This window comes from Natator depressus, chromosome 8 (genome assembly GCF_965152275.1).
Source record: "Natator depressus isolate rNatDep1 chromosome 8, rNatDep2.hap1, whole genome shotgun sequence".
In the NCBI taxonomy this organism is placed as follows: Eukaryota; Metazoa; Chordata; order Testudines; family Cheloniidae; genus Natator; species Natator depressus.
The window spans coordinates 25,350,360-25,367,359 of NC_134241.1; the positions used below are offsets into that span (position 1 = coordinate 25,350,360).

Sequence of the window (17,000 nt, forward strand, 5' to 3'; positions counted from 1 at the left end):
GAATTAACAGATATCTTTGTGACCTTTTTTTCCTCGTGCAGGTAACTTTAAAAGGGTTCAGCAGTGAAACTTCAAATGAGAAACGTGTTTATTTATTCCTGCAAAGTTTTCCAACAAAGGAAATTTCAGTGGTACTACTTGTTCTCCAGCACATGTAAGTAGTCTCATTGAACAGGTGTGAGCCTTGGGGACTATGCAACCCATCTGTGAGATAGACCAGTGTTTCCCAAACTTGGGACTCCACTTGTTCAGGAAAAGCCCCTGGCGGGCCAGGCCGGTTTGTTTACCTGCCGCGTCCACAGGTTCGGCTGATCGCGGCTCCCACTGGCCGCTGTTCACCGCTCCAGGCCAATGGGGGCTGCGGGAAGCAGTGGCCGATACGTCCCTTGGCCCGCCCCTCTTCCCGCAGCCCCCATTGGCCTGCAGCGGCGAACTGCAGCGAACAAGCGGTGTCCCAAGTTTGGGGAACACTGACCTAGGCTATTGCTAAATTAAATGTATACCTAAAACCTTTGTTAAAATGAAATATAAATCATTTCTTACCTATGTGAAAAAACCTGAATACAGTAAATAATCAAATAGAGCTGGTGGGATCTAATAAATACAGTTGGGAACATATGGTTGCAGCATTCAGTTTTAAGATATTGTTATGGATAAAAGTGTTAATAATTATATCAATGCTTATAATGTTTTGTAAAATATAGTTTATATTAAAAGTCTGGCAAAAAAGGCAGGAAAGAAACACGCCACCATACTCCACCATGTAAAATAAGTGACACCTTCAAAAATATTGTATTTCCAAGAGTGTCAAAGGAAGGAGTGCTAGGGAATAATGAAACACCAAGGCCCTAAACTGAATAAACACCTCAAAATTCAATAGGCAAAATTGCTGACTGAGCTTTTTATGATTTACAAGCATGGTGTGAAAGCTTGAGCAAAATTAACTTGAAAATCCATGTTTGGAAAAGATAAGAATGCACAGGCATTAGGACATGTTGTTCTGCATAACTTTGCTACTCAAATAAGAAAAATAAAAGTTATGTTAATGAATAATTTAGGAAGATACACATGCACTGAACTATTATATTAAAATATTACAAAAATTACTGACTGGTTGGTTTAATGTTAAGACTTTATGACAAGGTGTGTTGAATGGTAAAAGGATAGCTGATGTAAAGTTAATGTTAATACAGTAATTAATAATAACAGAACGGAGAATGAAAAACCAGTTATGAAAGTCTGAGTAAATAAATAACTGGGTACGTGTAATGTTAGATGGCTTAGAAGGACAAAATAATGTATAAAAAAAAAACAAGTGAACACAGGCCAAAGTTAGAGAACAGTGGTCCAGAGACTGAGACTACCATCATGAAGTGGAGATCTTCCTGGTACCTCAGAATTTGATAACTTGGTCCCGTACCAGTTCTGTCTTATCTGTCTATTATATGTATATGATCAAAAACTATACATCAGGGGTGGCCAACCTGTGGCTCCGGAGCCACATGCGGCTCTTCAGAAGTTAATATGCGGCTCCTGGTATAGGCACTGACTCCGGGGATAGAGCTACAAGCACCAACTTTCCAATGTGCCGGGGGTGCTCACTGCTCAACCCCTGGCTCTGCTACAGGCCCTGCCCCCAGTCCACCCTTTCCACCCTCTCCCCTGAGCCTGTCGTGCCTTCACTCCTCTCGCCTTCCCCCCCAGAGCCTCCTGCACCCCATGAAACAGCTAATCAGAAGGTACAGGGGGGGAGGTGCTGATCAGTGGGGCTGCCAGTGGGTGGGAGGTACTGGGAGTGGGGGCGGGGAGCTGATGCAGGGTTGCTGACGCATTACTGTTGCTCTTTGACAATATACGTTGGTAAATTCTGGCTCCTTTGCAGGCTCAGGTGGGCCACCCCGCTATACATGATTGCCAATGACTCTGTCTGAAAAATGGATTAATCCTAAATTGGGTGGATTTGTGCCTAAGTGTCTGACTTTACATATAAGTAAGGCCTCCTAGCATAAATAATGGTTATAGGATTGAACCCTTGGCATGCTGGTTTCTCAGAATGTTAAAAGGCAAAAGCTTGGTTTTATTTCCTCTTAGCCTGGACCTTTCTACCCTGTGCCTAGGCCTCCAGTTTTTCCTCCCCAGCCTTACTTCTTTTTTGATCCACAATTGTTGGATCAAAAATGTGATTCAACTTTCAGCTCTTGGGCCTTTTATCCCAGAATGACCTGTGGCTCCCAGAGCTCAGAAAAATGGCCATATATGCCTAGAGCAGTGGTTCTCAACTCTGGTCCACCGCTTGTTCAGGGAAAGCCCCTGGCGCGCTGGGTTGGTTTGTTTACCTGCCACGTCTGCAGGTTCAGCCGATCGCGACTCCCACTGGCCCCGGTTCGCTGCTCCAGGCCAATGGGGGCTGCGGGAAGGGTGGCCAACCCATCCCTCGGCCCACACCGCTTTCCGCAGCCCACATTGGCCTGGAGCGGTGAACCGCGGCCAGTGGGAGCTGCGATCGGCCGAACCTGCGGACGCGTCAGGTAAACAAACCAACCCAGGTGCCTGGGGCTTTCTCTGAACAAGCAGTGGACCGGAGTTGAGAACCACTGGCCTAGAGAGTGAATCCCCACTCCCTAAGTCACTTTCAGATCTCCTGGCTGGAGACTGTATCCTCAGGCATTTAAGCCTGCTGCAATTTGATTTGTAAGAGTTTTTGAGGTCAATTCCCTTCTCCTTTGTCCTTGATGATACTCCAGGAAGGACACGAATGGTGGCAAGCAGGCACCAACTGCATCCTTGTGGCTCAGTTTAGATAAAGGCCTGCTCTCTGCTGTCCCTTTATTGTTCCTCATGCTCTGACTACACTCATTGTTTGTGTCCCTTGGATGTTGGGGAACCAAACCTGGAGGTGGTGATTGGGCTCCTGCCCCAGACTGGGTCTGGGGACAGAGAGACTGGATAGGTCCAGTTAACCCTTTGACCCTTTTTCTAGTTGCATATTCTGTTTGTATGTTCCTGGGACCTAGCTTGGTGCAAGTGCAAACCCACTGCTTTTCTCATTACATGCAGTAAAGTCCATATGTAAGGGCAGGTGCATATGTCTATGTGCAAAGACAGGCATGCACTTTTTTTTTTTTAATTAGGTCTTTGCTGTATCATTTTTTACAGTCCCTGAAAGTATATAATGGATTCAAAGTTTTTCACTATTACGAAATACTCTTTTTCTACAAGCAACATCTCCGATAAAGAGGCTGTCAACCACCACCTTCCATCTTTTGCAGTCTCGACTGTGGTGTAAAATTCCATTCTCCTTTGGATACCAGCCCATCTGGTGATATTTCTGACATAGCTGGCTTTCTTTCTTCCCCTTCCTGGTTTGCCTGCAATCTTGGCTGATATAGTCTGAGTACTGGAATTGAGTCACTCTGTGATCAGCAAGCAATGTGTCCGCAGAAAGATGTTGTTCTCTTACCAAGGGTCTCATGTAATTGTGATCTTTTTAAACTTATCCTTCTCATCACCTCATTGTTCATAGTTTTGGTTATCCAGCAAATTTTTAATTTTCTTCCATAACACCAAAATTCCACTTCCTGGAGTCATCTCTCGGTGTCTTTTTTAAGTGCCCAGCTCTCATATCCATACAAGAGTGTTGATCATTTGTTGCACTTCAGCAATCTATTGCAGATGTGTAGTTTTCACTTTTGACAACACAGAAGTCCTTGAAAATTGTTGAATGTATCTTCTGCAAGCTGTATCCTTCCGAATTTTTTTTGTTCTATCCTCCATCTGATGTTGTTAGACACCCTAAATGGGGAAACTACTCACCACTTGACCATCAAGATAAAGGTGTTACCTACCTTGTCCATTGCTAAATTTACTTATTTTTATCCTTTCTGTCCTCCTGACATTAATTGTCATTCCATATTTCTTGCAGTCAGCAAACCCCTGTACCTCCCAACCCTCAAGTCCCTTTTATATTTCAAAAAAGGGATAAAATGCACCATCGTGTAGGTGTATGCTGATGTGTATCAAGATGTGAAATTGTTAACAGCCTTTGGGGTAGGGTTCAGCATTTCTTCTAAAGCTCTGATCATTTATTTTTAGCCTCTATTAGGCCTTTTATAAACACATGGGTAGATCTAGCAAAGGTCTGCCATCTTTTTCATCTTTGACCTTCTGGAACATCTATCCTGGTTGTGACTCAATTTATCAAAAAAGGTATTAATGATGATGCTTTCTTAGCCCTAAAAATATTTAGATACCAAGAAAATTGATAAGGCTGCACCAAAGCACCTTGTGGTGATAGTGGCTCTTAATCACAGTTGGAGCAGGTCACCTAATACCACAGTGATAGGTAAGTGAATATTATAGACTAGTGGTGGTACAACAATTGAACAAAGTTGAATTTTGATGTGATGGCACTTTGATACTACCAGGCCAAGTCACCTGATGAAGAGGTGGCATTTGGATATGGTTGGACGAGGTTGCCTCTTGGATGGTGGTGCTTTAGAATGACTAAGTGAGGTTGTCTCCTAGCACGATAGCATTTGGACAAAGTCAGCCCAGGTTGCCTCAGTACTCTCAGTCCCAAGCATTCAACAAGCATGAGTTAGCCCCTCAAAAGTCATAAAATTGGTTTAAAATTCATGAGATTTAATAAATAAATGTAGGGTCCTTTTATCAGACTTCTGTATTTTGACCCTTTTGGGGTACACACAAACATTGCTTTGCAAACCTGGGGGTTATAAACTTGTTTTTTGTTTTTGTGACAACTGAGATTTTCAAACATTCACATTATTCTAGGAACTAGAACTTTAAAAATACAGCCAAATAGCATGAGACTTGCAGTAAAACTGTGAGAGTAAGCGATACTATATGCCTCCAGTCATGAAAGTGGTAGGACATGGCTGGGTGGTGCCACCTTGTAACATAGTGCTATTTGGACATAGCCTGGCCAAGCTGCTTCATAGCTAGGCTTGGAAGAATTAAATCTTTGTTGATAAATGTTGGTAAACATTGATTGTACCATATGCACACAAACCAATGAAAAAAATTTCCATTGATAATAACAGAAATGTACAGATAAAGTAAGAAAAATGCAGCTTGAGAATTTATAAGAGTCAAAATCAAGTGATTTAGACTTTCAGATTAGGCTTGTTACCAATGAACTTGCAAATAAACAGTAAAAATAGGTATGATTTGTTGATTTAACGATATTTACTTTGTATATTTTGATATTGACAATTTGTGTTTTAATGGTCTATAAAGCTTTAACTTTTGAATCTCAGTGTCTGTCATTAAATAATTGTCTGATCCCTCCCATAATTTTCCATAACTGTGAAAATTTAAATAGATGAAAATAGAAAACAATGCTTAAAACTCCCATGATTTTGCACAAATATGAAAATTTAAATAGATAAAAATCTAAAAAAGTTTAAAAATCAGCATTATCCTTTTAAATTATTTTTTAAAATGTATTCTGCCAAGCCTACTCATAATACAATATTGCTTAGATGTAGCCAGGCGAGCTTGCTGTGTTGCCCACATTCGTGATTTCAGCCTGAATCTCTCATTATTTGATGTTTTTTTCCTAAAGTCCCAGCTCCCAGAGCTATATAATTAGGTGAGAAACTCAGCTTTCATTAAAAGATAAAGCTTCAACTCAGATGTTATTTCTACCTTGACATACAGATGTGCAAGCTGGAAATCCACCAAAGTTATAGACAGATGTCTAAATGCCTTCAAAAGCAAATACCTGAGGAAAATAAATTTTAAAACAAAATAGTGTGAGTTCAACAATTTAACTCTGAAGTTTTCTAGAAGAGAAGCGGGAAACATCAGGACCCTACAAGATGAATGAAGCCAGAGCATCAGCTGTTGGGTAGCTGGAGAAACATGTAAAATGTGCCAGCCGAAAGAATCCCTCTGTCAAATGGTATCCAGATTGGGGAAAGCTTATGGGACTTAAAAACACACAAAGAGGAGCCAGCAGACTTATTTGGTGGTGCTGGAAAGATTCAGATTCTAGCCCTCCAGGGCTCATGATGGCTTGTGGGCCATTTGACCATGGCACAGCCCGAGCAGAAAAGTGCTCAGAAGCCAGGGCCTCTGGGCACGAGGGAAGCAAGGTGCCATTGGCGACTTCCATCAGCTGCTTCCAGGCATCAGTCTGACATTTCCATGGTGCTAGGAGCTGCCTCTGCCCCCTACCGACCAAGCCAGGCGGCGCTAAGGATCATTGACTCCCCTACCCGACCTGCGAGGCTTCTTTAGAGGCCGGTAAACTCCAGCCTCGCCCGTCCTCTCAGTCAGCATTTTGATTGGCCGACTGGCTGGTGGCTCAGCCCCTGAAGCAGCCAACCGGAGGCGAGTAGGGGCGGGACTCGTCCTCCCCTCGCTACATAAGGGCTGGGGCCGGAGGGTGGTAGGGGCAGGCGCCGCCGCAGTGGGGTCTTGGGCCGGCTCTGTGTGGCGTCGCGCCGCGCGGTTATTTATTTTTAACCACTCTGGGGTTTTAAGTAACGTTTTATAAGTAGTTATCCGTGAGGTGCCCGCCCCCGTCACACGGTAAGGGGTCGGCGGGGGAATATCGGGTGCGGGTTTGGCTGCGGGGATCGATCGTTTCCGGGTGTGGGCTGGGGGAGGTGGGAGGATCCAGTCTTGGGCAGGTCGCGTGGGGGTTTGGGGGACCAGGGGCTCCAGGCTGGGCGGTCGGTTCTCTGCCCCATGACCCAGCCGGTCTGTGGTGGTACACCTTGGGGCTACAATTGCTGGGAGGGGGAGGACTTGAAGCCCCCGCCCGCACTCAGATCATGTCTCGGGGTCTATAAGCCCGAGTCCCCTTTCTCCCCAGCGGGGCGGACAAGCCCAGGCATGTCCCTGTGGAGGGGGAGGTGCCGAGTGACTGGAGGGGCTCGGGCAGCTGACGTGTGTGCAGTGTGTCTGTGCTCTTCAGTCAGCGCTCCAGCTCAGCTGTCTGCAAAGTGCGGACATCTCTCTCTCTCTCTCTCTCTCTCGGCGGAATGCTTCTGAACTTGAGTTTGGGTTCCTTGCATACATAAAATGCCAGCCCAGATTCCTGTATAATGTGGGCGTTTCAGGGTGTAACCTAAAGGGGAAGGCTGCTTGCTGGCCATCACACAAGGCCACCCAAATCCAGAAATAATAAAATCTTCTGTAAAATGTGTATTGTTAAAATCAAAAGTCTGCGTTCAGAAATATAACAGCAGAAAATGCCAGCCCAGAACAATGGAGAGAGTCTCTATAAAGCTAAGTAGAGCTAGCTAACATTATGAACGTTGAAGAGCTTTTGTGTAATTGAAAGAGCATCTTTGCCACTGATTGATGTTGGGGCAAATCTGTAACTCCCCAGCATACCATAAAGACATTTTGGGACTTTTCTTAGTAGCGTCTTGCATTAAGTATTTTTCTCTCATTACAGATGATTGAAATGCTTGTAACAACTGAAGCTCAGGAATTGCTATACCAGCTCAATACTCTGTTGGAACAAGAGTTAAGATATCAGCCAAAGGCTTCTGGCCTGAGACTAATTGAAACTGCTCATGACAATGGCCTCCGAATGACTGCAAGGTTGCGAGACTTTGAAGTAAAAGATCTCCTCAGCTTAACTCAATTCTTTGGCTTCAATACAGAAACATTTTCTTTAGCTGTGAATTTCTTAGACCGGTTTCTGTCAAAAATGAAGGTATGCTTTGGAAACATAAGCTCTAATGCACTAACTTTCTATGGCCTTGCCTTCACTTAAGAAAAAAAAATGTTAGCTAGGCTTCATAGCCTTTAATGTAACCACCTATGTGAAAACTACATAGTCTTGTCTTCAATAAGATTTTTAACTCTGGTTAAGAACACCTTTATTCCAAGTGAAGACACAGCCTGTGGGCTTGTCTACACCAGGGTTTGGTCAGTTTAACTATGGTGTTTTTTGGCGGGGGGGTGGGGATTTTTCACACCCCTTAGTGATGTAGTTAAGCCTACTTAATTTTCGGGTGTAGATGAGGCCTATGTCTCAATTTGTGCAGACACGTCAGTTTCACGTCTCTGGTTAGTCTTAAACAATAAACTACTCTTGCTCTTTTGTACACAGGCTTTCTTACTCCTTTCAATATAAAATGTACATTCCTGTAAGCTATTTTTTATCTTACTACTCTAGATCTGTAAGGTTCTTGACCAAAATGCCAGGTCATGCATATTCCAACCCCATCAGATTAAAAAAGGACTAAGCACACTCGCTTCTGAGCACATGCCAATTTCTTTCAGTGTTTTGAAAGAAATGTGCACTAAAGTTAGATTATTCATTAATTCTCCTCCAAGGCAGAGTGATAAGTAATTTTGGGCATCTGATATCATGGTGTATGGATGCGGATTGCTACCTGCAGAGCTTGTCTTAAAAAGAGCCTAACATCTAATTTAGCTGAATACATGTTTGTTTTTTCTGACTTACTATAAAATGCTTTCATTATAATAAGAAACTTGACCTCTCTCTTTTAGGTGCAGCCTAAACACTTAGGCTGTGTTGGACTAAGCTGCTTCTACCTGGCTGTGAAAGCAACAGAAGAAGAAGAAAGAAACATTCCCTTAGCCACTGACTTAATTCGAATAAGCCAGTATAGGTTCACTGTATCTGATATGATGAGAATGGAGAAAATTGTGTTAGAGAAGCTATACTGGAGAATCAAAGCTACAACTGCCTTTCAGTTTCTACAACTCTATCACTTGCTCATCCATGAGAATTTACCTTGTGAAAGGTAAAACAACTATTTCACCATGACTTTGAAGCTTCACTGGCCACTGGAAAGGGCTGGTGGGGAAAATCGCTCAAGTAATCTCTTTTCATGTATACAATTTAAATCAAAAGTGAGAATGCAAACAGTTACGAACAGGTAAAAAGTGGCTGATATGAATTCCTGTGGATTGATACTGTGCTCTGATGAACAGAGCTTTTTCCAACTTCAGTGACAACGTTGTTTACAGCTAGAATAAAAATGACCCGGAGCATAGTTTTAGATCAGGGAAACAGCCTTGCTGAACAGGTGCAGGTTAATGCATTGCTGATCAAGCAGCAGTAGTGTCTGGCCGATAGTCTTTCAAAACGTCTTCTCTGAAAAGAGAACTGGTTCATGAATGTCCTTAGTTACTTCAAGATCAAAACTTGCTTGGTCAACAAATATTGTAAGCACATCAAACCTGTAATACCCCTTAGCTGGGTCAGAACAACCAGGGATATAAAGTCAAAACTGCTTTAACTTTACCATGTTGACAGTCTTGCAAATGTATATAGAAAAATATCTATGCATAAAACAAAGAAATAGCACATTAAGCTGCAACACTTAATTTTATAGTACAAAAACTGAGTCCTAGGGCAGTCTACACTGGGAACTTACATTGGCATACCTACATCTCTCAGGTGTGAAAACTCTACACCCTGAATGTAGCTATGCCAACCTAACCCCTGGTGTAGACAGTACTAGGTTGACAGCAGAAGGAGGGAGGTGGATCACCTATGCTGACAGGAGAACCCCTGCGACTGGCATAGGTTACTGTATACACTGAATTGCAGCAGCAGCACTGCTGTAGTAGTTTAAGTGTAGACATACCTAACACCTCTGAATTTAAAAGAAGCCTGTCATTCTTCTTTCACAAACACTTCTGGAACTGATGGAGCCCTTTAAACTGTATCCAAGAGAATGTCTGAGTAATTTTGTATTTAAACACTCAGCAGATTTCTAAGGCTGTTGCAGTCTTGATCTGATTTTATATACCGAAAAAGAAAATTACATGCTCTCTACAACTATCTAAACTCTTAATACCATTCTCTTACAGGAGAAAGCATCTTAATTTTGAGAGACTTGAAGCCCAGCTTAAGGCATGTCACTGCAGAATCATGTTCTCTAAAGCCAAAGTAAGTGGTTTCTAATACCATAAGTGCACTGAGTTTACTGAAGCTTAACAGGCTTGGCTGTCAGTATTAACATTTACTTTCTGTTCCCCTTAGCCCTCTGTTTTGGCATTATCTATATTGGCACTAGAGATCGAAGAAAAGAAACTGCTAGAATTGAAGGAGGCAATAGAATGCCTTCAAATACATTCCAAGGTAGGTCGTGGGGAGGAAATGACCCTAACAACAACTAAGTGTAGAGCCTCTGAACGAGTTTAACATTAGGTTGTTGAACATAATTCTGCTTGTCTTGAAGGCTCCTCCAAAGAAAGGATTCTGGTTTGCTACTGTTAAAAATGGAGTAATTCTTTACTTGAACTGATAAATTGGAGTTGACTTTTTTTTTTCCCCCCTTGATGGAGAGTTTTGAAAAACTTGCTTGTAACTTTTATGCAGCATTCATCCCCTATGAGCCAGTCCCATGAAAGGGCACAACAGTCCCTCACAGTATCCATAATGTAAATAAACAGTGAAGGAAGACTGACAAATCAGGTTTCTGCTCAACTTGACTATTACTGTAATCCACAACTTATATGGTGTCATTCTGTGGAACTATTGTGAAACTTGTTCACAAGGGGAAAAACTAGTCCTTTCTGTTGGAGGTGCACAGTAAATCACAAAAGTAATGTGGAGTATTTTGTCCAAGCTCGTGTAGTTCTTTTCTTCGCTCTTTTTAAACAGTTGCAGAGGCTGCAATAGCCTAGGAAATGGAGGCTGGTTCTGGTTGACCCCTGATTGAGGATTAAAAAAAAAAAAAAAAACTCATATGTGCTGGGGTACACTGATACTAGTCTCCAGGTCGGGGTAGTGTGGGAGGAGCAGCAAGGCTCCTTCAGTGGAAGTCGGGGGAACCTTTTAAGAAGTAAGGGCCTTTGGGAGTCCATTGGTGCCCACGCTTGTCCCCTTCATACCTCCCCCAATTGGCATGTGGTACAAGGCCTTTCTTAATTTAGCACACTTGTAGGTGGTGAGGGTGGATTACAACTGGGAAATGGGTGCCTAATTCTAGCTTCAACCTTTCTTCATTCAGACAAATAGCAGAGACCTAACTTTCTGGAAGGAGCTGGTATTAAAGTGCCTTGCAGAATACTCATCAAGCAAGTGTTCAAAACCAAACGTTCAGAAGCTGAAGTGGATTGTGTCAGGACGTACAGCACGGCAGCTGAAGCATAGCTACTACAGAATCTCACACCTCCCCACAATCCCAGAGACTGGCTCGTAACAGGTAACTTTCTTTCGCTGCTTTCAACTTAGATTTGTGCACAAACAGGAATCCTTATACCACTAAAACTTTCTTCATGCTTATTAGACTGGAGGAGGTTTCTTCAGCCCCCTAGGCACAGCCTAGATATTCAACTTAGTTCTTAAACAAAGCAACTCTTCAAGAATTGACAGGCCACTTGAAACGTTTTGATTAAATTGGACACATTCTGCTGACCTTTAGGTGCATCAACACTAATGCCTGAGTCTGAAAATACAAACTGGCAACCCTCCTAATGTCTCCTGTAAGCAGAGTACCAGTTCTTTCCCATACTATGGTGTCTGCCACTTGAATCTCACTCACTGAAGTCTGGAGCACAGCTAGGTGAGTAGAGCAAGTGGTGGGATGTGACACAGATGCCAGGTTGTTAACCTGCTTCACATTCTGATGCTTAAAAGGAAAAAAGGAAAGGAAGAATGTCTGTACTTGAGCAGCAGGTCCAATGTATCAATCAGTGCACCAAAAATTAAAGTGAAGGTTGGTTAGCTCGTCCTCCAGACACCAAGTTACTGAAATTGGCTTGCCTGTAACAAGTTTCTGGTTGTCCTGAAGTCCTAGGACAATGCTCCTAACATGCATACAGGCCATGCAATACAGATTCTGAGATACTCGTCATAGAAGTCTACAAAGCTGATGTCAAACAATGATTTTTCCAACAAAAATACATACTACTTCAGTTGATTGGGTATTTAATGTGTTAAGACATTGGTTCCCCTCACACTTCCAAAGGCTCTACAGTAGAAATTCAGTTACAAACACCAGAGTTACAAACTGACCGGTCAACCCCACACTTCATTTGGACCTGAAAATATGCAGTCAGGCAGCAGAGATTGGGGAAAAAATCAAATATTGTACAGTACAGGATTGTGTTAAATGTAAACTGCTAAAAATAAATCAAGGCAGTGTATTAAAAAAACAGATTTGACTAGGTAAGGAAACTGTTTCTGTGCTTGTTTCACTTAATTTAAGATAGTTAAAAGCAGCATTTTTCTTCTGCATAAAGTTTCAAAGCTGTAAGTTAATGTTCAGTTGTGAACTTTTGAAAGGACAACCATAACATTTTGTTCAGAGTTACAAACGCTTCAGAGTTACGAACAGCCTCCATTCCTGAGGTCATAACTCTGAGGTTCTACTGTATCTACATTAAGCTTAACCATGTTTAAACTATCTGGCAAAACTAGCCTCTCACTTTGTCCTGTGCATTGATTAAACAAGCTGTTTTAAAACATTTTATTGGAACACTGCCTGTATCTAACCAATGTATGGTAAATTAGTCTTGCTGAAACAAACTTTTTAAAGGCCTGAAATTTCTGGGGTGGGGAGTCTAAGCAGGACACAAGTTAATTATTGTTTTAGCCTATTACCCAACTAACTTTCATTACTGAGTTGCTGTGTGTCTTTTTTTTTTTTTTTTTTTTGGGGGGGGGGGGCGCAGCCATTAACTGTCTCTTCCCCAGAATATCCTTTTTTTTTTCCCCCTACCCCATCCTCTTTCTACTTTCAGGGGCAGAAATTGTCTTACTGTACTATATTTGTACAGCACGTAGCCATTTGTAGTAACAGCTGTTTAGTTAACGTCTCTTATACTGTCTGCGCAGGAATCTTAAAATGGAAAAATGATTGTCCTGAAGGCTGGTTTACAGAATTCGGCTGTGGAATTGAAAACTAAAGCCTAAAACATAGCAGCTGTTCTAGCATCTGAAGTTCAACTCTTGGAAAACTGAAACATCGAGAAGGTTTCTTTAATAGACCTTTCCAGCAAATGCAGTTGTATTGGTGCTGACTACAGGAGTAATAAGTAGTAAACAATTCCTGAAGGATGAATGAAATATACATATGTATAACAGTGAAGTATCATGCTGTTTTATAGTAGTGAATAGCCTCAGACAACTTGGTAGTTAACTGATAGAACAGCTAGTGTAGTTTAACTTTGGCTTACTGCAGCTGTTTAGTTGGATTACTTCATGCAATTTGATTCTCCACCTCCTAAAACTTGTACATGGAACATAGGAGGCATAATGTGCTTCAGGACTGCTGAGGCTACCAAATTGTCTCAGACAAATCTCCCTGATACTGCACTGAATAGTCTCTGGGATGCAGTTACCTAAGTCAAATGTTTTGTATTGTCATGTTTTGAGTAGCCATGTTCTCCTGCACAAGGCATTGGTCCTTTGATGCAGTGCAGTCCATTTACTTCACCTCCAGTGCAGAGTTAACAACTCTGGCTAAGATGATAAAATACAAATCAGACAAATGCTGGGAAAGCCTGCAGTTGTTACTCTGCATCATTATTGAACTTGGCCATCCTTCTACCCTCATTTTGTGAAAAGTATAATTTTGTGAACTTTGAATGGAGGAGATTGAAAGCGTGGCTTAACAAGCAAACTGCACCCTATATCAGTTTGCAATGTCAGTAAAACTGCTACTTTGCTATTTCTGTCTAAAGTCAGTTGCAGAGCCTGACAATAGCTTTTTCCCTAGGGTCACTTATAGACAAGGGGACAAATTCTGATTATTACACAGGTGCCGTTTGCATGCCCTCAACAAATTGTGCAAGTACCACCATAATGTAAGATGACCATCAGCTTTTATTGCCCAAATAGAAAACTACATATATACCTCTAATTTTGAGTTCTGAATTGGCTCTGCTACTTCATTCCTGGTTTGTCCCTGGAAGACCTAAACCTTGTGTGTCAATGCTAGCTCCTCATCCGTAGAGGAAGGTCAAACATGAGGTAGTACCCTCTAAAGATGTTCAGAAAGGGGATGCCTAAGAGCAAGTAAAGCTGCAGTGTTGTAGTTCATGAAATGAATGGCTGAAGTTGGGATGTAGGCAGTGACCTCTGAATGCTCTACATCGCATTGCATGGGAACCTCTTATTGGTCAATCATTAAGAACTCCTGCATGCACTCTTAACTAATTTGGGCAGTGGGAGAAAAGAACTGTGAATAATTAAATGTGGGGCTGGTACACAAACATCTATTTTCCAAAGGCCAACATTGATTTGGGGGGGATATTCCACACCCTCCTTCTAATGTAGTAAAAGCATAGTCAAACTTCCTACAGAGCACTTTAAACTACTGCTAAGTAGTGAACAACTTAAGGGGGAAAAAATTCTACTATGAACTTATAGATGAATGTTACTAGCCTTGACCATGCAGATAGGTATGCTGTATGTAATTACCACTGCTAATTGGTGAAAGGTAAGCAAAGGATAGGACATGCTATGCACGTTGAATGCAGCTGCTGAAGATGCACTGTGCCATTCTTAGAAGTAACAATGTCTCAGTATTCATAAAAGAATGTACCTTTCAATAAAATGTATTGAAATGCAGGTATGCGTAATTGTCCTTTTGACCCTCTTTCCAATACCTGTTACAAAACTCTATCAGAGTTTCTTCATTACTGTTCACAGAACAGTAATTAAACTTAGCACCAACAGTTTAAGAGTTATTGTAGAGATCACATTGTCATTTACCTTAAAGCAGCTGTCAACTTACTGTCTAAGGAAAATTTTTTTACATGTGACACTTAAGACTCAAACCTAGCAAGATTTACTGTATGTACAGACGATGATGATGATAGGGTTGGTTTTCATTTCCCCTTTCTAGTTAGACTTTAAATGTCAAAGCAGGAGACATAGCTGAAATAGGATAGCCTGACTTTTTCTAAAGTGTATGGTAAAGTCCATAGTGGCTGCAGCACTGACACTGCACTATTTACTAGTAGGCTACATGTTCCTATGTGCTTTGTTTTAATTACAAAAACAAACCTTAGGTACCATCTACTGAGAGACTCCAATTTTGAATATGACAACCACCTAAAAGAAGCAGTGAGAAATAAAAAGGCATCTTTTAAAAAGTGGAAGTCAGATCATAGAATATCAGGGTTGGAAGGGACCTCAGGAGGTCATCTAGTCCAACCCCCTGCTCAAAGCAGGACCAATTCCCAACTAAATCATCCCAGCCAGGGCTTTGTCAAGCCTGACCTGAAAAATATCTAAGGAAGGAGATTCCACCACCTCCCTAGGTAACCCACTCCAGTGTTTCACCACCCTCCTAGTGAAAAAGTTTTTCCTAATATCCAACCTAAACCTCCCCCACTGCAACTTGAGACCATTACTCTTTATTCTGTCATCTGCTACCACTGAGAACAGTCTATATCCATCCTCTTTGGGACCCCCTTCCAGGTAGTTGAAAGCAGCTATCAAATCCCCCCTCATTCTTCTCTTCTGCAGACTAAACAGTCCCACTTCCCTCAGCCTCTCCTCATAAGTCATGTGTTCCAGTCCCCTAATCATTTTTGTTGCCCTCTGCTGGATGTTTTCCAATTTTTCCACATCCTTCTTGTAGTGCGGGGCCCAAAACTGGACACAGTACTCCAGATGAGGCCACACCAATGTCAAATAGAGGGGAACGATCACATCCCTCCATCTGCTGGCAATGCCCCTACTTATACAACCCAAAATACCATTGACCTTCTTGGCAACAACAGCTTCTCATCCACTGTAACCCCTAGGTCCTTTTCTGCAGAACTGCTGCCGACCCATTCGGTCCCTGGTCTGTAGCAGTGCATGGGGTTCTTCTGTCCTAAGTGGACTCTGCACTTGTCCTTGTTGAACCTCATCAGATTTTTTCTAGCCCAATCCTCTAATTTGTCTAGGTCCCTCTGTATCCTATCCCTACCCTCCAGCATATCTGCCTCTCCTCCCAGTTTAGTGTCATCTGCAAACTTGCTGAGGGGGCAGTTCACATCATCCTCCAGACCATTAATGAAGATATTGAACAAAACTGGACTGAGCCTTGGGGCACTCCACTTGATACCAGATGCCAACTAGACTAGATCCTAGTGAGGTAAATAGAAAGGAATATAAACTACCAAATTAAATACAGTAAAAAAAGCCAAAAAGAAGTTTGAAGAACAGCTAGCCAAAAAACTCAAAAGGTAATAAAATGTTTAAGTACATCAGAAGCAGAAAGTCTGCTAAACAACCAATGGGGCCCCTGGATGATCAAGATACAAAAGGAGCACTTAAAGACAAAGTCATTGCAGAGAAATTTAAATGAATTCTTTGCTTCAGTCTTTATGGCAGAGGATATTAGGGAGATTCCCAAACCTGAGCCATCTTTCGTAGGTGACAAATCTGAGGAATTGTCACAGATTGAAGTGTCACTAGAGGAGGTTTTGGAATTAATTGATAAACTTAACAGTAACAAGTCACTGGGACCAGCTGGCATTCACCCAAGAGTTCTGAAAGAACTCAAATGTGAAATTGCAAAACTGTAAACTATGATTTGTAACCTGTCCTTTAAATCAGCTTCTGTATCCAATGGCTGGAAGACAGCTAACGTAACACCAATATTTAAAAAGGGTTCTAGTGGTGATCCTGGTAATTAGACTGGTAAGTCTAAAGTCAGTACCGGGCAAATTAATTGAAACAACAGTAAAGAATAAAATTGTCAGACACTTAGCAGAACATAAATTGTTACACAAAAGTCAACATGGTTTCTGTAAAGGGAGATCATGTCTTACTAATCTATTAGAGTTCTTTGAAGGGGTCAACAAACATGTAGGCATAGTGTACTCAGATTTCCAGAAGACCTTTGACAAGGTCATTCACCAAAGGTTCTTAGGTAAATTAAGGAGTCATGGGATAAGAGGGAAGATCCTTTCATGAATTGAGAACTATTTAAAAGACAGGGACAAAGCGTGAGTCCTAGGACCAATCCTATTCAGTTTACTCATAAATGATCTGGAGAAAGGGGGTAAACAGTGAAGTGGCAAAGTTTGCAGAT

At 41.9% G+C, this 17,000-nt stretch overlaps 1 protein-coding gene across 2 annotated transcripts; it reads left to right on the plus strand.

The window, feature by feature from the left end:
* The first annotated feature begins 6,420 nt into the window (after positions 1–6,420).
* CCNG1 (cyclin G1) lies at positions 6,421–14,543 on the plus strand. 2 transcript variants are annotated; one of them, XM_074960645.1, is made up of 7 exons: positions 6,421–6,555; positions 7,430–7,693; positions 8,497–8,753; positions 9,829–9,907; positions 10,001–10,099; positions 10,974–11,168; positions 12,803–14,543. In XM_074960645.1, the coding sequence occupies exons 2-6, from the start codon at positions 7,430–7,432 to the stop codon at positions 11,163–11,165; spliced, it is 891 nt and encodes a 296-aa protein (XP_074816746.1). In that variant the 5' UTR covers positions 6,421–6,555; the 3' UTR covers positions 11,166–11,168; positions 12,803–14,543. The 2 variants fall into 2 exon arrangements, with proteins under 2 accessions (XP_074816746.1, XP_074816747.1); XM_074960646.1 differs by lacking the exon at positions 12,803–14,543 and adding an exon at positions 11,388–11,616.
* Positions 14,544–17,000: the final 2,457 nt, after the last annotated feature.

Coding starts and splice junctions, on each gene's coding strand:
- CCNG1 (XM_074960645.1), top strand. CDS start 7,430: ATGATTGAAATGCTTGTAACAACTGAAGCTCAGGAATTGCTATACCAG. Junction 7,694..8,496: donor GGTTTCTGTCAAAAATGAAG/GTATGCTTTGGA, acceptor TCTCTCTTTTAG/GTGCAGCCTAAACACTTAGG. Junction 10,100..10,973: donor GCCTTCAAATACATTCCAAG/GTAGGTCGTGGG, acceptor TTCTTCATTCAG/ACAAATAGCAGAGACCTAAC.